Here is a 21,432-nt window from a genome sequence, read left to right on the forward strand (position 1 = left end):
AACATATAAGAAATTTGTCTCAAAATATTTTTTTATTGCAAACATTTTAGATAAGTTACAGATTTGTTATATATTATGAAAATATATTATTAGTTCATACAAAATAATAACAATTTTATATGCAATGGCCTTACAATATAGCTTGTGATCCACGCCATGAGGCAATAGTATGATGTCCTGTTGAATAATTATCTCCATTCTAAAAATAATAAAAAGATGTAGAATTTTTTATCATTTTAAATATTTATTTGAATTTTTATTATTTAACTATACCTGTGTCAACATTAATAATTCATCTTGAGTATCGACAATTTTAACGGGAAATGGAGAACCAGGTACGAGGACACCTGCCCAACGAACTTCGACTCTATAATCGCCTGGTTCCGTTGGATCATATCGACAAAGTATTATACGATCCTTTTGAGTTTCTCTTTGCATTTCTACTCTAAACGCTCCTTTAGGACCACGAACTCTCACCGTAAGTTGACCAGCTCCTGCTCCACGAGTATCACAAATGAATCGTGATTGAAATGTTGCTAATACTCCATGTTCAATTCCTGGGCCATAAACTCGAACCTATTATTAAATAAATTATTTTGAATTATTTTCTTGATTCAAATATATTATTTTTAATTGAAAAAAGAAACATTCTCTATAAAAATAAAGTAAAAAAATTACCTTTGAAGCATCTGGTGCTCCAGAAACACGTAGTGTAAAAGGAGAACCGGGAACATGTTCTCCAGCATACTTAATTGTTAGTGCATGGCGTCCAGCTTCTTGAGGTTTTACATTTAATGTAAACGTTGCATCACCGTGATCATATAATTCACAGTAAGCTACTTTATGCGGACCAACACAATGGGCCGTTAATTCACCTAAATATAAAAAAATATTTATTTTTTAATATATATTTACATAAAAAATAAATATAAAATTTTGAAATCATAATACATACCAGGACCTGCACGTCTTGTATCAATAAAACTTCTTATTTCTTGACCAACTATTCCATGTTTTAATCCATCTCCGGAACAAATAACTCGAGATGCATCAGCTGCGTTTGTTACATTTATTTGTAATGGGCAACCCTTCAATTGTCTTCCATTCCAAGATACAGTCATTAAAAGAGGATCGGGAGTTAATGGTATATAACTTGCTCGATAAACGCTGTCTCCTATATAAAATTATAATTAAAGTAAAAAAATATAATCTAAAAAATGAAAGAAATTTTTTATTAACATTAACAAGATAACAATATATTTACCTAAATGTTGTAACATTACATTAAGCTCGCTAGTTGGTGAAAAAAGTTGGACTTTTGGTGTTCCTGTACCAGCCTGAGAACCATCTATTGTGAAACTAACTTCCTCTCCACATTTTGCTGATGTTAGTCCTCTTCCTCTTAATAAAACTCGACTTGTATCTTGTATAGGTGTCTAAACATAAGAAGAGATATTAATTTTCTAAATTAACTATATAAATTCAATAATATAAATTTAATCTTACCTCTAAATCTTGAACAATTACTAATTTTGGAGCACCTGGGAAAGATATACCATTAAAGAATATTTCTAAACGATATTCCCCACCATTTAATTTTGGTGGAATAAGTTTCAATCTATTATTTGATGTCATTTCAAAAGATAATGTATGATCTCCTATTTTCCCAGTAAGTTCACCAGGTCCAGCTTCAGCAGTGTCAAAACTAATTTTATTTGATGGATGTATTTTCAATCGTCCAACATCATCGCATACAGCTGGCCAACCTCCTTAAAAAAGAAATATATTCTCAAAAATTTATTAATATTATTCTTATAATAATAATAATATTAACCGATTACGCGAAGATTTCTAGTATCTATGATTTTTGGATGCCACGGAGATCCTGGAAGTTGTTGACCAGCAGAAACGATTCTAATATCGAATACTCCAGCTTCAGTAGGAATATAAGATACATTCCAAGTACCTGGATTAGCTCCCGCTTCGATAATTGCTTTCGAAACACTATCCGGACCATCTACCTACAAAATGATATAAATGAAATTTAAGAAAATATAATGTAATAAATTAAATTAAATATTTTTTTTATAAATACCTGAACTGCTGGCGGACTTCTTGTACCAGTGACAATAAAATGCGCTGTTTTATCTACATGACCACTTAATAAACCTTCTCCCTTTGCGCGAGCTTGACCAGCTGCATCAACTGTACATACTAATGGGCTATCTGGTATTGGATATCCGCCTAAATATAAAAATATAAATAATATAATAAATATAGTTTTTATAAAAGTTATAATATTTTATAACAATATATACAGATATATATAGATATATCTTACCATATGTAATATTAATCATATATGTACCAGGTACACTAGGAGAAAATTCAATCATTTCAGCACCATCGTTAAGTGGAGTAACTTGTAATGGAAGCTCTTGACCTAATGGACTTGTTGCTACTACATCCAAATCTGCCATTCCAGCATCTGTTTTTATTACTATAACAATTTATGATCACGCTTATAATAAAAATTTCACTTTGAGAAGTTAATTTTTAATTTTATTATTTTAAAATACATACTCTTGAAAACGATATGATCATGTACAGATACTGTCATTGGTCCTAATTCTTGTAGTTTTACTTTAGAAACATCAAAAGCTTGACAAAAAAAAGGTGAACCCAAAACTGGTTTTGTACCTTGTAAAACGTCGATTTTATAAGTACCTGATAAAATCAAAATATTTTAATTATTAAATACATATTATTAATGTTATTATTTGTGTTTTTATTTTACATACCGACAGTATTTGTAGTAAATTCAGCAAGCAAATTTCCATCTCGATGTTGATAACATCGAACTGGAACTGCATTACCTTGTGGTCCACTGATTACTACATCAAATTCTTTTCCAGGACTTCCTAAAGTTTCAATAGTAAATGATGTTACTTTATTAACGCATGATTGGTATAATCCTAATCCAGTTGCAGTGACTTCTCTACCTCCAGTGGGACCACGAACTGTCAAATCTAATGGACTTCCTACAAAAAATGATATAGCAAATAATATAATTAAAAATAATAAAAAATAATTAAATAAAAATAGACAATATATTATACCCAATATATGAACTTCATTGTATTTTATATGAACTTTATGAGGAGCAGCTCGTGTAGGATGGAAAATTATATCATATTGACCATTTTCTCCTTCTCTAATTACACTATCAACATCAGCACCAGCCGCACGTACATTTACAGTTAATTTTCCAGGACCAGCTTCTTTTGATACAACCACTATAACAAAATTTTATATTTTAATAGAAATATTTAAAATTATATTTTACAATTTATATACCTGTAATGGTTCCTGGTCGATGACAAACTACATCTGATACTTCTTTAATTGTTACTTTTCCAGAATCGAAAGCTTGAAGTGTTTGAGAACTAATCATTTTATGACCGTCACTGAATATTACGCTGTAAGTACCGACCTGTCGCGTTCGAATTTCTACTCGATATAAATTGGGTGATAATTTCATCAATGTGCATGGAATAATTATACTATCAGGACCTATATTACATATATGATTGAATTTTAATATTACAAAGTATATTATTATATTATATAATAATATGTAAAATACAATTTTACCTGTAACTTCTGCAGAAACAGGTCCCTCTAATCCTGGCATTTCTAAATCCATGTATGCTGTATTTCCAACACGAATCATAGATGGTCCATCTAACATTGTATTAATAATTGGACATTTAAACGGACTTCCTAGTAAATCACACAAATTTAACATTACTAAGTTTGTTATTAACTATCGTGATTATTAATCAATAATTAATTTAAAAAAGAAACATTAAAATATTTAACAGACCTGGTACGTTATCATCATTGAAACTGATATTAACATAATGAGTACTAGTAGTTTGTGGAACAAATGTTACATCATATAATCCACGAGCACAAGCAACTACTTCAGCTTTAACTGTATTATTCTCTGTGCTCACCACTAATTCTAATGTGCCCTCACCAGCTTCAGCAGCATCAACAGTAAATGTTGTAGCTTGACCTAACAATGCTTCCGTAAGACCTGATACATGTACCTATATAAATATAAAATAAATAATTGAATTAATTAAATAAAAAATGTTTAACTAAATTATAAATTCAAACATTTTAAAAAAATTACCTTTGTAACGTCATAAATATTGCAAGCAAAAGGAGAGCCTTTTACATGTTCACTATCAACTAATATGCTGATATTATGTCTGCCCACTTCCACAGGGACAAAACTGATGTTATATTTTCCATCTACAGGTTCTATTGTAATAGGAAGTGATATGTTTGATGGCGGTGTTACGATTACATCACAATTTGTTGAGAGAGCTTGTGGATCCACAATAAAAGACATTAATTGTTTTACTGCTCCCATTTTTAGATTATGGCCAATAATTATAGCTTGACCTGCACCAATTACTTTACAGTTGAATGGTGAACCTAAAAATAAAAATATATTTTTATACCTACTTTTATACTTAATTTATACAGCTGTGAATTTTTGCTATATACCTGGGACAGGTTCTCCATTAAATCGAACACTAAGACTGTGTACAGCAGCTTCTTGTGGTTTAAAATTAACTCTGAACTTTGCATTTCCTTCGCTTTGTACATAATTCGGTACATTTTTACCATTTACAGCAACAATAATTTCAAGATTACCAGCACCCGCTTGACTAGCATTGACTAAGATTAAAATGGAAGAAAAGATTAATATAATAATATACATATTAAAATATTAATCGATAATATAAATCAATGTACAAAATAAAATAAAAACTATTACTCACTGCTAAAGAAAACTGGTTTACCAACGATACCACTATTTATGTCTGTTACTTTTACTTTATCAGCATTGTAAGCTTTTACTAAAAATGGGCTACCTTCTACATGTAATCCATTTATTTTCACTTCAACACTATGATCGCCTAGAATTTTTATATATTTCTTTATTTAAATATATTTGTAATTATTAATCATTTATTTACATACCAACATCTTTAGGTGTGAATCCTGCAGTGTAACATCCATGACCACTCTGCTTAACATGTATTGGTAAGCTTTCTCTAGATGGTGAGAGAACTTCTACAATAGGAGTTCCTAATGATATATCTGCTTCTATTGTAAATGTTGTTAATCGATTTACAGATACTTTTTCAAGTCCTTCTGTTATTATCACTTTTGCTGTATCACTCACCTGTTTAATAATAATAAATAATTGTAATATACATATCTCAAATTTAAAAGAAAAAAATAATAACATTATATACTTGACAACTAAAGGGGCTACCAGGTACATCCTCTCCATTAAATCTTAAATCCACAGTATGTACGATTGGCTCACGAGGCGTGAATGATATTGCATATGTATGTGGTCCTTGAGCTTGAGCAGATGTAGGTACACGACCTCCATTTACTGTCACTTCTAGATTTCCTGGTCCTGCCTGACTAGTCTCAACTAAGAAAAAAAAAGAAAAAGAAAAAGAAAAAAATCAAAAAATATTTTTCTTTATATATGTATTTTCTTTATATTTTAATGTATTTCAATTATAATAATAATACCTAAGAAAGTAACAGGCATTCCAATAACACCATGTTTAGCATCCTTCACTTTAATAGCAGTCACATCATATACTTTGCAGCTAAATGGACTGCCAATCACGGGAACATTCCGATGACTTACTGAAATTCTATGTTCTCCAACTATTCTTGGTGTAAATGCTACACTGCATGTTGTATCTTTGTTGTCAGTGACTTGAGCGGGTACGGCCTGTCCATTGGGTCCTATCAAGTCCGCCGGTTAGTTGTTTAATATAATTTAGTCAGCCAACTACTAGGAGTAGATCACAAGGATACCAAAGGCAAAGAATAGAGTGCAATCTATTATATTAAGTTTTTTCTGATATTAAGATTATTAATTATAATAAGCAATGTCTAATTCAAAAAAGCAATATGTATATATATGTATATACAGTATATAATATATATAATAATATATATAATAATATAATATATGTATATATATATATATATATAATACAAGCATATGTTATGATAGAATTGCATATTTGAAATATGTAAATGTAAATTCAATAAAATATTAGTTTACTTATAATGTAATTAAATTCAAATTAATAGATTAATTATTAAAGTATTATATAGGAAAGAAGTTATGTGAAAAAATAATTCAAGCAAAATATATGAAAATTTAAGAATTAAAAATCATAAGAGATCGATTTTTGCATTGTTGACATTAAATTTAATAGCTAAATATTATTCAAATAAATGATTGGCACATTGACTAAAGCAATACAAATTACATATTTAAAACCTATAGTTATATGCACTAATGTTTAAGAGTTGAAATAATATTTATTAGCACCATTAAAAGATGACTATCACGCAAAAAATATGTTTTACTATGATTTAATAATTGATAAAATTGAAAAGCGTTAGTTACTGCTTTAAAAAATCACATATTAAAAAATAAAACCTACTTTTTTATAATATTTTAAAATGAGCCACAACATGAAAATAAAATAAAAGATTATTTCTATGCAACAATTTTAGAAAATGTTAAGTTAAAACCCACCACCAGTTATATAATCCATTAATTAATTAAAATGAAATTAGTTGTGTTTGAGAAGTCTAGTAATGTCGTAGTCTGAAAGCTGGCCGACCTGCAACAGAGAGAGAATTGCTCTCAAGCTAAAGATTAACAAGACAAACAAACACAAAAAGTAGAACTTCGTGCAAGTTTCCACCATAACTAACAGATAAAATTTATTAATTAAATAACAAATATAATTAAATAGAAGATACAACATAAAAAGTGTTTCAATATATATATATATATATATATATATATATATATATNTGTCGGCAAAACTGATATGCAATAATTATACACAATACTAAATTGAAACAAAGTATAAAAGAATATCGAACAGAGAATATAATATCTCTGTGAAATTTGTGGCATTTGTGCAATAATAACTAGTAAAGATTTTAAATTGAGAAGTATACATGCGGCATACACGTATTAATATACAATTATAAAGAAATATTAATAATAATAATAAAAGAAAAATAAACATACCTTCAACATTAACTTCTAAATCTTCCAAGCTACCGGCAACATTACTGATAGTAAGATAACTTTGTCGTCCTAATCCAGCACTGCTTAATGCCTGCCCACTCACTGTTACATGACTATCACCACCTACTCGAGTTATAATTGGGCAACCTGGTACTGTTCGTTTATTGAAGGCTATATTAATTATATGCTCGCATGCTTCAAATGGAACAAAACTAACTGAAAATCGAGCATTTCCTTGTGGCGTGACTTGAGTAGGTATGTTTTGATTACGAGCTGATATCGTAATTTCTAAATTTCCTTCACCAGCTTGACTTGCATCAACTAAAGAAGATAATAAATTTAAAAAATTTTTAAAATATTAAATATATTATTAAATATATATTTTATTTATTTATTTTATATATATTATATTTAAAGATTATTTTTAAAGCATACCAGTAAAATGTGTTGGTTGGCCAACACTACCTCTAGCTACAGGACCAATTAATACTTTATCTGCATTGAATGCTTTTGCTAAAAATGGTGTACCATTTACAGCATGTCCATTATATTCAACACTAATTGAATGAACACCAACATCTCTTGGAATAAATTCTGCAGTAAAACCATTTTTTATATCTCCAGTTACCTTGACAGGCAATTCACAATTTGGTCCTAAAATTATTATATGTTGCTATAATATTTAAAAATTTTAATGTATATTCTTACTAACCTTTTACAGAAACTGCAAGTTCTGCATTACCACTACCATCAACACCCATATGAAAACTAGCAGGTTGATCCACTGGAATTAATTCCAGATGATTTAAACTTAATGTTACTCTACTAGTATCAGATACATTACAAATAAAGGGACATCCTTTTACAGCTTCTCCATTAAATTTTATGTCAATATAATGTGATTTAGCAGTTTCTGGTGTAAAAGAAACAAGACAACGTCCTCCTCCAACTACTTGAACATGATTTGGTACTTCTCCTTCATTTATAGAAATTTCAAGTTGTCCTTCACCAGCAGCACTAGCATCAACTATAAAATTAATTATAAAAAATTAATTATAAAAAAATTAGAAAATTAACAAAAATCAAGCATTTGTGCACATTAAAAAGATAATTTTTCTTTCAGAAATTATTATCTTTAATTACCTCTAAATTGGCAGGCATGTCCTACAACAGCACTGGGAACATCAGTAACTTGAATCAAACTGCTGTTGTACACCTTAGCAACTAGTGGTCCTGCCGGTAGCTTCTGTCCAGCAATGGTTACTTCTATAAGATGACTACCTACTTCTATTGGAGTGAATTCAACACGAAATTCTCCAGGTCTTCCTGATACTTCATCAATTTTTGCCTGTATATATCTTTTAGAAGGTGCTAGAAATATAATTATATTTTAATTATAAAAAAACTAGCAATGATTTCAAATATAATAAAATTAATATTTATAAATAGATACTTACTTATAATTTGTACATCAATTTCATTACTATTAAAGCCAAGAGCAGAAAGTTCAAAAAATGCTGGACTACCAGCAGGGACCAATCTTATGGAATCTCCAATCACTGACATTTTTGGTACTGGCATAATGCCCACACGCCAGGGTGACCCTATTAATTGATAATTTAGTCAAATATTAATTGTTCATATGCAATTAAATAATAAGATTATTAATATGTATTAAAGTATGTAAAATGTAAATTATAGAAATTATAACAATTTTCTATTTTATATAAATATATATATAATATAATATGTAATATAATATATAATATATAACATAATATAATATTAAAATATAATATAACAATTTTTAAATTACGAATAATTTTCAATATAACGCATTCTATTTTTTTAAATAAGTAATTTATTTAAAAATATGTAATATTGAATAAAATTTTAAATTAATAGTAATACAACATGATTCAAACCAGCTGCTTTTTAATGATTTTTTGAAGATATTACGTATAAGGAAATATAGTTATAACAAGTACAAAAGAAAATAATTTTCATGAATTTTGAGAAAAAAAAATATTGTAGAAAAAATAACAGATTAACTATATTTAAATTTGATAAAAAAAGAAGTTACATTTATTTTAATTTTATAGAAATACGAAAAATTAGATTACCTTTATCACTTTAAATTTCAAACTAAACCTGAAAAACTCTAAAAAACTTAAAAAAAAAATTTAAAATTCAATTATATTGTAAATATATTAAATTCAAAAATATAGAAAATGAAACACATGAATCAAATCTATCAGTCAATAATAGAATTCCATTATGGAATACACTTCGATCTCGGCCATAAGTACGAACAGATAAGTATTGAATGTTTTCACAGTCGTTCGTGCACTAATTCGATTAGAGTTATTTTATTTTTATTGAAAATTAATTGCGAATGATTCCTTTGAAAACTCATTTTGAAATAATTTTAAAACTACAAAAACAAAGAACAAATTAAAATTTAAATAATCAAGAAAATTAAAAAATTTTATAGTTTCGATTTCTTGATGAAGAAACGTCAGCAAGTCGCGATTCACGATAGACACACAGTCAAGAGACGGAACGGGTGTAACTGCTACTACTGGATTGCTGCTTAGGCCCAAAATCAGGGCCGTATGTTTCTTGGTATATATGGACAACAATTTTTTATTATATTTTTTTTTTGCATATATTTAATTTTACATTAATTTAAATTAGATATTATAGTTTCCTATTTATATTCAATGATTTTTTTATTTAAAAAAATACATTATTTTTATTAGAAATTAATTTTATAATATAAATCAGTATAGGGTCTTAAATGGACACGATACGACTATGTTCTCCCATCCGTTTCTTGCTCGTTCAACCGGCTATGGTGTATACGTTCACAGGATACCTGATCTGCGTATTTCGATACTTTAAGGTCGGCCACAAATAGAAACTTCACTGTTTGTATTCAATGTGAAATTATTTTAGAGTAACTATCAAAAAGTGTAACTCTATAAAATTAATGTCAATCAATAATTATTTGATATCAAAAAAGTGCAATATTTTAAGTATCATAGTTCAATTTTATAATTATAATGTTATATTATTCAATGTTTCATTATGCTAAACAAATATTAGAATGTAATACTTAAATGTATGTAAGGAATGTGGCTTTCATACATTATAATTCCATGACGATCGAGTTCGTTCGACTTTTTCTTTAAACAAACTCCATAGTTTCTGAGGTATTGGTAATTTTGCATTTTCATATTTTATAATTCATTATATAGAAATGCTACGTTAATATATATTTTTGATATATGTTTGTTATAACAAATTAATTTGAAACTGAATATTTTAATATAATTTCTAATATTTTACGTTAATTTTCATTATATTCTGATTTATATGTAAAAAATATAAGTAATATGTATTAGTAATATGTATATTACTGTATATTTATATATATAAAGAATAGAAAAAAAATTTTAAAAATCGACATCTTTTATTTGTTTTAGCCTATTAATATTAATTATTTACACTGTTCTTTTTTAATTTCAAATTATTTGCACTACATTCTTAAGAGTTATATTGAAGGGACTATGGTTGAATCGCTGCATTCTCCGACGTAACGGGTCATACGGAAGGGAATTCGTTATAAGATTTAAAAATTTTTTTCTGGTAATTATTATTAATTCACATAAATAAAACTAATAAAAAATGAATTGAAGAAAAAAAATTTTTTTAAATCTGATAATATTGTGATAATTGAAATATTACTTATATAATAATAAATTAAGATTAATATAATTCAATGCATGACTATACATATTTGCATAAAAGTAATATGTTACATAAAAGTCTTAGTGATAAAGTGATACAATTATTTTTTTAAAAATACAAAAATAAAATAATAATAAATAAATAATAAATAAAATAAAATAAATAAATAACAATGATTCATATTTATTGATTTTATTATTTTCTAAATTTTTGAAAATAGATAAAAGAATGTAAATGAAGAAGAAATTTGGAAACATATATTATATTTTTTTATATAAGTTCAATTTCTTTTCTCAAATTATAAAATTTAAAGTTTTTAAGTATTAATTTTCTTTTGAATCTCTTTAATAATAATAATAATATATTAACTTTTTTATAAATAAAAATTTTCTTTAATTAAATTTCTAAGTTTCAATTAATATATATACAATTGAAATTTTGATATTTAATAATATTCTAATAATTTTCATGCATCATTTAAATTTCAAAAATTGTATACAAAAAATTGTGTACAAAATATTATATTATATATTTCTTTATATTTACTTATATATATTTCAAGATTAATTCAAATAATAGATTTATGAAAAAAAGAATTGAATAAAAAAATAAAATAATTATTTTATGTGCAGCAAAATTATAACTTATTTCACATAGTATCTGTAAAATAGAAACGATAGTAAATATTTTTTTCTCGATAAATAATAACGGTACAAGATTTGATATTTGATATTATTAATGATTGCATAAAAAAACTTATAATTATATATACAAATTATTATTTTTATTTAAATAGGATAAAAATTTTCTTTTTTAACTGTGTTGAAGAAATAAAAATATATTTTGTTTTATATACATAATTAATTATAATTATTTACATCATTTTGTTTAATTAGCATAAATTTTAATATTTCAAAAATTATATTCATTATAATTAAATTATATGCAGTTATATGCATTTAAATTTATTTTTATGTAGGAAGAAACTGACTATCTTCTAACCAAATATGTCTACAAGTATACAAAGACTTTAGTGACCACACCTACGGTTTCCATAATATTTTTTTTTAATTAATGAAATCATATAAATATTTTCGATTAACTTATAAAACATTAATGTTTGATATGTTCAATAAAAAAATTTGTTTATATAAAATTTATTTAAAAATATTAAATGACATAGATATTACCAATAAATAATATACTTTTAGATATTTAAATTTTTAAATATTTTTATTTTTAAATATTAATCGTATCTTTTTTTTTAATTTGAAGAATTATTATAATTTTCAAAATAGTATAAGAAAAATATCTCAATGATTTTTATAATATTGTAGATTATATATATTGTTATAGATTTACTTGAAGTTTTATTCATGATAACTTCATTTTCAATTTATTCTAGAATCATTTCATTGATTCTAATTAGAGAAGATAAATAAAAATAAATTTTTAATTATCTAATTTCTATCTATTATAATATTAGTATTAATATTATTAATATTAATACAATTGTATGATATTTTATTGCAAAAATATAAAATTATTTAAATAAGAATATTATTCATTGTATTTAGACAACAAATGAAAGGAAAAAAGTCAAGAAGGAAAGGAAATGATGACGTTGTATATGTGTCAGTGGAACATCACGTGGATGCGTGAAATCGCAAGTCAATGACCTGATCAATAATCTGTTGATTCGAATAATATACACATCATATTATATATGAAAATAAAACAAAAACTTAAGTATAGTTTTCATTCAAAATCCAAATAATATTTTTTTAATATTTATTTAGCGAATATTAATTTAAAAAAAAAGTTCAAACAATACATTCTGAATATTTTATTAAAACAGATTGAAAAAATCAATTGTTGAAAAATAATGCTATTATTGCAAAAAATTATTTTCATTGAATATTTTAGATTCAAAAATATATACAATTTTATTTTATATTCCATATTATTTTCAAAATTTTTATATTGAATTTAATTTATTTTTTTTAAGTTATTGTAGTGCATGAAGTAAATAAATTCTTATAACAAAGTAATATGAAATAAATAGAGACTTACCAGGAACAACTTCACCATTGAACGTCATTTCTACGAGATGTACAACAGCTTCATGAGGTACAAATGATGCCAGAAATCGTTGACTACCCAATGCTCTAACAAAACTAGTTACATGACCACCATTTACAAGGATTTCTAGATTTCCAGATCCGGCATTGGATCCATCAACTATAAAATATTAAAAGCATACATTGATATAAGTTTGTTTTATTTTGAAACTTTTATTTTATAATAAAAACAATTTTATATACATACTTTCAAATTCTACTGGTTGATTGACAACGCCATTCGGAATGTTCCCAACTTGAATAGCATGAGCATTGTATGCTTGCGATCTGAAATGAAAAAGAATTCAATTTTAAATTTAAAATGACTATATTTTTGTTCATAACTTAAATAACCATGAACCTGAAAGGTGAGCCTTGAATATGTTGGCCATTTACTAAAATTTGAATAATATGTTCTCCAACTTCTTGAGCGGTTATTGAATACGTTAAACCTCGAAGAGTTGATTTTTGTACTGGAACTATTTTACCACTTGGACCTAAACTCGCATATAAATATATGATATAAATATATAAAAATATACAGTATATCACACTATTACGTAACACAATATTATGTAATATGAAAACTTACCACAAACATTAACAGTGATTTTATTCGTATCTATACTTTGATCGATTGTAAAGGTAGTCGGTTTATGAATCGGTAATGTCTCTAATGCACTTCCAGTTACAAATTCGTAATTCCTATCTTGTGTTGATGAACTAGAAATTACATTATTAATATACCGTTCATGAACTCCATCTGTGATATCCACGTTTTTATAATAATTATTATTTTTATTTTTAAGAATTCCATGCGTTTGCGTGCGAATATTGTGATTTTCATTGTTATATTTTTGAGATGTATTGTATTCTGAGGTTGAAACTTTCTGAACCAAATTGGAAGAACTATTATAGGTTTGCAAAATGTTTTTTGAACTATAATCTTGTTTATAATTGTTATTAAAATAATTTGAATTATTTTCAGCCATAGCAGAATTATTAGTTAAATTAGCAAGAGATTCTAAACTACCGTAAGATAGTAAAGATTTTGTTTTTTCTATAGCATCCCATGAATCTCTTCTAGATTTTCCACCAACCATCGAAGATACTCTAACATTACTACTGGTATCAACTGTTCCATTATCTGTAAAATCCTTTCTATTATAACTATTATCTCTGTCATTGTTTCTTGGACTGAAACTTCTATTGACAGGACTTTGTGTCGCGCTTCGATATGCCATTGAATTTCGATCTGGAGACCGAGATCTCTTTAAGGATCCCGAATTATAAATTTCACGTGATTCTTTAATAACTGGTGAATATCTTGAGCCATGTATTGGACTTGGATTTGGAGATCGAGATGTACTTGTATTGGATGTATAAATATCTTTCGATTCTTTCATAAAATTAGGACTTTGTGCAGTTGGAGATCTTGAATGATTGTATGTAGTAGAATAAATTTCTTTCGTATCTTTAACCATAGATGGACTATGAAGATTTCGTGAAATTGGACTATTACTGTGACTTGGAGATCGATTGATCGAAGTTGATGTATGATACGTCGAATTAGAATTTTCCAAATAATTCGATGTTTTATAAGTGGAGGTAGTTTGATGTACAGGAGAATATTCACGTATATGTTGAGTTGGGCTAGATAATTTATATGTAGTGGGAGAATAAGATTTCTGCTTGAGGAGAGGACTTGATCGATCGGTTTCCATTGAAACATTTAAATCATTCATTCGCCTTTCCAGCGAAGATAATTTCGTTTTATCAAAATTAGATTCTTTTGATTTTTTTGATCCTTTTTGAGTTCCCACTCGAATAGAAAATGGAGAACCTCTAACATCGGAACCATTAAAGTATATATAAATTCTATACTTTCCAGATTCTGATGGAATAAATGAAACTCGATATTGCATATGTCTAAAATTTTCCATTCTGAAAGGAATTGATTGTTTATCATGAACTAAATCTATTATTACGTCGCCAAGACCTCCAGTTCCTGTTGCATCGACAGTAAATGAAAATGGTTGTCCAGGTAAAGCACCCTCCGTTTCCAATAGCTATAAATATTTATCGAATATGATAGACATTTAAGGAAATAAATAAGAATATATATATATATATATATATAATAATTTATATACCTTTATTCCATTAGGATCAAATACAAAACATGTAAATGGGCCACCTTGTATATGATTTCCTTTATGAGTTATTGCAATACTCCATTCTCCCGTCTCATCAGGTTGAAAGGTTGCAGTGTGTACTCCATCGTTTTCTTTAACAGGACACAATAATGATCTTCCAGTAGGTGACCACGCAGTAACATCAATGCCATCATGACTAGTTCCTAAAAATATAATTTTATAAATATAAATAATTTTTTATTTATTTCAATATATATATATAATTATCATATAAGTGACTAGACATATTACCGTAACTATTGACTAGAACTTCAACAATAGATCCTATAGCACAAGGATCCATACCAGGTGATTTGATTTTGGTTAAGGGAGGTAAAACTCTGAAATAATAGGGACATCCATCTACTAATTCTCCGTCATTATATACCATTAACTGTAACGCAAACAATAACGAATTTTGTGTATCAATTTATTTAAATGAAATTTTCCATTCTGATATATATGCTATGCATAATGTATCTAAAATTGTAGAATTAAACCTTATGCATTCCAACTTCTATAGGTATAAAAGTTCCTTTTCCATGAACTCCATTCCATGTTAATCTACATTCTATCCGTCCGCTCGGACTTATTATCTCACCACGCACTTCTCTCGTATTTACTTCTTTGGTAAGAATTTCTAATTTGAAATGCGCCTAAATAATAAACAGAAATTTTGTTAATACATGTAGAATACTTTAAAAAATTAAGTGAACAAATAATTTCTTAATTGTTCATTATTCAACTAACCGGTTGTTGCACTCTTGCAGAAGTGCTATCAATATGAACAACAATTTGTTTGCTTGTTTGAGGGCGAGGCTTTACCCATTGAAAGCATGCTGCATATGCCATAACGCCTAAATGTTCTACATTTTGATCTGCCATATCTTTTGCTTTAAGAATAGGTTCCACACCTAATTTTTTTCCTCCATCAATACCTTTCAGAAAATACAAAATAAATAAAATTCTTTATTTTATATATTTTATATATATATATATATATATATATATATATATATGAGAGAAAAAAAATAATTTTATAAATTGATATTTAAATACAAAATATATGATAATAATGAATAATGATATCTAAATGCATATTATAATTACCCATTTGTATATTATGTTCCCACGTGGAAGGATCGATATCGATTTTATCATAAGCAGGAGCAGATCCTCCTAAATTCCTGACAATACTACATAAAGTTCTACCATCATTCCAGTCAGTCTGTAGAAAACGATTCAAACTTAATAGAAAGAATTTTTAATATGATCTCATATTAAGTAATCTCATGTAAAAAGAAGTAAGAAATATTTATTTACTGTAAAGTTTTGTACTGGATGATGAGATAATTGAGAATTAACCCATCGTAATGTTGCATGAAAACCTGGTGAACCTTCCTTCATGAAGTACGATAAGTAGGTCATTCCCGATAATTCATCCAAATATGGCGATGCAAGATATTCTGGTTCCAATACCATAGGTATATCGAATTCACGTTTTGAAATCTCCATAGCTTTTCGACAATTGTAAACGCTTGATATGAAATTTTTTATAGAATATTTAATTTTCAATTTGTGAAATGATTCTAAAAAGATCAAAATTTTCTGATTATACCTATCGTTTGGATCAAGCCGTCGCCAATGAGGAAATAGTCCTGGTTGACAATAATCAAGTAAGGCACTCAGATATACACCAGAATTCCAATCTGTGGTGAAATTGTTGACTCTACATTCTGGCAAAACTGTCTGTAAAATAAATTAAAATAAAATAATTCTTCTTAATTTATAAAATTTATATTTTATACATATTTTTTAAATATATGTATATATATTATAATTATATAAAATATATAATATAAATTTACGACATAGTAAGATTACTCATATAATTACGTATACTGACCTTGAGCCATGCCAGCATAAGTTTCCTTGGAGGGAACTTGGACTTGCCTATTTGGTACCTTACAATGAGTGACCATATCAGTCCAAGAATTAGTTTCAAATTACCATTGACAATGTCTACATTACCTATGAAGAAAAAGAATTTAAAGATAAAATATTTAAATTAATTATATTTTTCTGTCAATAAAGAAACATTGATTTATAGATTATAAAAAATTATAAAAGTTTCTTTGCATGCTAAATTTTATTGAACATTCGGATTTATTAAGAATTAAATTAATTGTTATTAAAATATATTAATTAAAATACAATAGAATAATTGTATAATAACTAGACTATGATCTCATAATCAGAATTCACAAAAAGGCAATGATTTCGGAATTTGATTTTTTGTAAAAAACATAAAAATTATATTATTTATTGTGAAAAATAATATTAATTAAAATAAATTTTACTATTATTGCTTTATTAAAATATTTAGGAATATAATTATAATCAGCTAAATTATTATCTAAAAATATAATCTAGAAATACTACTAGAAATATTATTAAATATAATGTATTATATTTAAATGAAATATTAATGATTAATTTAAAATAAGTTTATAATAACTTTAAAATAATATTAGCAACAATTTTCTATATTTATTATCATAATATGACTTATAATACATGAAAGATACATAATATATGTATGTATATATATATATATATATTTATTAAATAATTTTCTATATAAATATTGAACAAAATAATTTTGAATATTTTAATTGCTTAATATTTTATTGAAAAAAATATATTTTATACAATTTATGCATAAAATACATTTATAATATAATAATTAATTGAATCAATCAATAAATTATTATAATTATAAAAAAAATAAAAATAGCATAGTAATAAATCATTTATTAAATAAGATCCTTGAAAGTATTTATATATTTATATATAATTAATATTAATATTTATATATATTTATATATAAGCAAAATATAATAAATAATAATATTAATACAACGTACCGATATTAACAAGTTTTACACCGTCAGCTTCGATAGCTTGAAGGGCTGTTGAAACATTTTCTAAATGATGATGTTGATTTGCAGGTCTGGGATTCCATCGAGGTAAACGTCGTTTAGTAAGTACTTCAACGAGAGCACAAAGTCGTGTACCGTCCCGAAAATCTTCAACAAGATCGATCACAGGACTGTTTGCAGTATCAACCGCGTGTTTTAAGTGCTCGTTCACCCAATTTCGGAAAGTATTCGCTTGAATTTCCACCCATAGATCTTCGTGTCCTTTGATAGGCATTCCTTTCGCTGCTGTACCTTCAGCAGATCGAGCTACTAATCCCACCAATTCTTCCGGTCGTAATTGTTCGGTCGATTCCATTTTTGTTTCTATTTTGTAATATTATATGATATAAAATTTTTTCTTATTAGTGATATAATATTGGTAAATACTATTGATAGATAAAAAATATAACTCTGTTTAAATGAAATAATAATAATATCGAAATAATTAAATGATCTATAAATCAAGTGATCTAATGAATGATATATTATATGTATAATTAAGATAAAAGATCAATAAAACAATAAATTGCATATTATGATATTTCTTAAAAATAATGAGATTAATTTCTCACGTAAAAATTATTTATTTATGCTATTAAGAAAATTTTTTATGATGAAAGTGTTGATAATATTTAATAATTAATGGAATTTACATGTATACTTTACATCCCTTAAAATGGATAATTAACGTTCTGTTACTTTATTCGAATACATTAAATCTTTTACAGTTACAGTCAAGAGAAAGGAAACAAGAAAGCGTAGAAATAATATTGTAGTTCAACCATTCTCTTTTTATAATCTTATCTGCAAAAAATACAGACAATCAAATTATTACATCGTTAGGTTACCAATATGATATATTAATATAACATCAATTACACGTGTCACAAGAATTACTTCGTTACGTTACATTATGTTATGACATCACTATGTCTCAAAACCTTGTCCAACCAGTGAAGCTTGCGTAAGTGTGTAAAAATTTTTCACTGAAGTAAGCAAACTTTGATGGACAATGTTATTGATCACTATTTTTTATTATTTGATTTCATATTAATAGAAGAATTTAATTTAATTTAAGAATTTAATTTAAGAATTTAATTCTTTATATTAATCATATATTAATCATATAATATTCGATTTCAAAAGAAAAATATAACATAAATAAAACAAATAAAATTAAATTTATCGAATAATATATACACAAAATAAAATATTTAAAATAATTTTTAAATTTTTACTACAATAATTTTTATTCAAAAAGAAATGTTTAATAAATAAGAATCATTTGTATTTGATTGTATATAATGTTATAATTAGATATATATTAGAAATAATTAGATATATATTAGAAAAAATTAATTAAACATAAGAGTACAAGAACTATGATTTTTTTTTTATCATTTTTATGAAAAATATTAATAAAGTGTAAATAATAATATCAATATTACATATTTGTATCTATAAGAGAAATTCATTTTCCTTTGCACTTTCACTTTATTTATAATTTTTTTTATTATCGAATGCTTAAATATTTTAATCAAATAATATCTTATAACCAATCAAAATTATTATAAGATAATAAATTTTATTTTTAGAATATAAATTATAAATTTTATAAAAGAATTCATCGATTGGTCAATAGTCAATGATTTGACCAATCGGAATCTTCGTTGAAAGAGCGCGATTTGGGATAGGTTTATTCAAAGAATACACAAAAGTATAATTTCATATATCAATATGCAAAAAACTTGATTGTTAGAAATGACATTTAATTTTGTTGAAATAATTGTTTTAAAAACAAATTATTTTATATATTCACTCACACAACCAAAGATGTAAGAATGTTTGGTATGTGAACTGATATTTACGTCGTTGTTTTGCGAAGCAATCTCCTGAATATGGACTCTCAAGAAATCGTTTCTCCAATATTCCTTAGTTTACACGTTTTCCTTTCAAAGACCTGTTTCACTTGTTAACAAAACTAGAACGAATTTTAATGTGACAATATATTATCCAAGAAACGCCATTTTTGGACGTCGAAGATTTTTGAATCGTACTATTGTCGATGATTGTTGTTCGACGCGCGTGAGCTCACTGAACTAACATGAAAATCCCCTTCTTCTTCACAAGTCAACACAATCGCTTTCTGAAACCGTTGGAACACACAATTGTAATGAATACAAACATGTATCTATCTAATTTCGGACCCTACGCTTTATAATATACTTATAAAAATTAAATAACATATGTTAATTAAAACGAGAATATATTAAAAGAAAATATGTCATTTCTTTCCTAAAATAGCATAAATTAAAAGTAATTAAAAACAAAATTATTTAAACATTATATTCAAACACCTTATTTATTTTGGTTTAATACACTACTGAAATTCAGTAACTAGAATTACGCAAATTATTCCGCAAGGTGGTGGCACCTGTCGGATTGGAAATCGAATGGTAGCATATTTACAGGCGTATGGATAAATAATGTTTAGAATATATTCGTACATATATATATATATATATATATATATATGTATTTATTGTTATACAAGGATTTCTCTTTCAAAAATCTTTTAAATAATGCAATTAAAATAGCTATAAGTAATACAAAAAAAAGTAATTTCAATGATTGGAATTGAATGTGTTTCAATATTTCTTCATCGGGTATTGAAATCTCCAGGTATTTAATAAGCCATATTAACTCATATAGAATGTTAAGCTTAGTATGTTAATTAATTATATTGAACAATAATATCTTATTTTATTAAATGTATTTTATAATTAGAAATGTTTTAAATACATATCGATGAAAAATATGTTTATATAATTTAATAATGATTTATTAATTTTTGGGCTAATTTTCATAAAAAAAATATATTTATGCGCATATTATAAATATATATATATATTTATAATATAAAATATTTATTTTCCTTATAACAGTTTCTATTTATATATATAAAAATATAAAAATTCATATATATATATAAATATATGTATGATACATAAAATATTGTTTTTCATTTAACTAGCACCATCTTCTTGAAAAATCCTCAAATTTGATAAACGCTGACCGACAATAAAATAAACTTCTTAATGGTCTTTTACTAGTACTACCATCTTTTTGAGAAACATAAAATCTTCTTATATATAGTTATCGATAATAAGAAAGTTTCATTCTTTTCTGAAAAGATGGCACTACTATTCAAATAA

General features: G+C 25.9%; 1 protein-coding gene across 3 annotated transcripts; it reads right to left on the reverse strand.

Moving 5' to 3' along the window:
- Positions 1–4: 4 nt before the first annotated feature.
- LOC122712081 (filamin-A) lies at positions 5–20,286 on the reverse strand. 3 transcript variants are annotated; one of them, XM_043931419.1, is made up of 41 exons: positions 20,086–20,286; positions 18,871–19,021; positions 18,164–18,541; positions 17,143–17,267; positions 16,855–16,985; positions 16,560–16,773; positions 16,347–16,464; positions 15,987–16,174; positions 15,737–15,892; positions 15,489–15,630; positions 15,195–15,400; positions 13,634–15,110; positions 13,403–13,538; positions 13,250–13,329; positions 12,995–13,162; positions 8,626–8,772; positions 8,312–8,539; positions 7,881–8,195; positions 7,604–7,822; positions 7,169–7,489; positions 5,632–5,853; positions 5,340–5,527; positions 5,062–5,266; positions 4,860–4,997; positions 4,582–4,755; positions 4,202–4,509; positions 3,887–4,115; positions 3,655–3,783; positions 3,358–3,573; positions 3,120–3,296; positions 2,802–3,041; positions 2,584–2,727; positions 2,342–2,500; positions 2,096–2,244; positions 1,835–2,021; positions 1,507–1,769; positions 1,265–1,436; positions 956–1,174; positions 679–875; positions 274–576; positions 5–199 (listed from the first exon to the last, which is right to left on the reverse strand). In XM_043931419.1, exons 3-41 carry the CDS (start codon positions 18,531–18,533, stop codon positions 131–133), a joined length of 8,829 nt encoding a protein of 2,942 aa, XP_043787354.1. In that variant the 5' UTR covers positions 18,534–18,541; positions 18,871–19,021; positions 20,086–20,286; the 3' UTR covers positions 5–130. The 3 variants fall into 3 exon arrangements, with proteins under 3 accessions (XP_043787354.1, XP_043787353.1, XP_043787355.1); XM_043931418.1 differs by lacking the exon at positions 18,871–19,021; XM_043931420.1 differs by lacking the exons at positions 17,143–17,267; positions 18,164–18,541; positions 18,871–19,021; positions 20,086–20,286 and having other exon boundaries at positions 16,560–16,753; positions 16,855–16,912.
- Positions 20,287–21,432: the final 1,146 nt, after the last annotated feature.

Source organism: Apis laboriosa, unplaced genomic scaffold (assembly GCF_014066325.1).
Source record: "Apis laboriosa isolate Shangri-la unplaced genomic scaffold, ASM1406632v1 scaffold18_cov149, whole genome shotgun sequence".
In the NCBI taxonomy this organism is placed as follows: Eukaryota; Metazoa; Arthropoda; class Insecta; order Hymenoptera; family Apidae; genus Apis; species Apis laboriosa.

Bases quoted from the DNA above. Each gene is read 5' to 3' on its own strand.
- LOC122712081 (XM_043931418.1), bottom strand. From the start codon at position 18,533: ATGGAATCGACCGAACAATTACGACCGGAAGAATTGGTGGGATTAGTA. The intron at 4,998-5,061 runs GTATGTAAATAA...TAAAAATTCTAG, and splicing joins ATTCACACCTAAAGATGTTG to GCGATCATAGTGTTGAAGTG. The intron at 3,574-3,654 runs GTAAAATTGTAT...TATGTAATATAG, and splicing joins TGTTTCTGCAGAAGTTACAG to GTCCTGATAGTATAATTATT.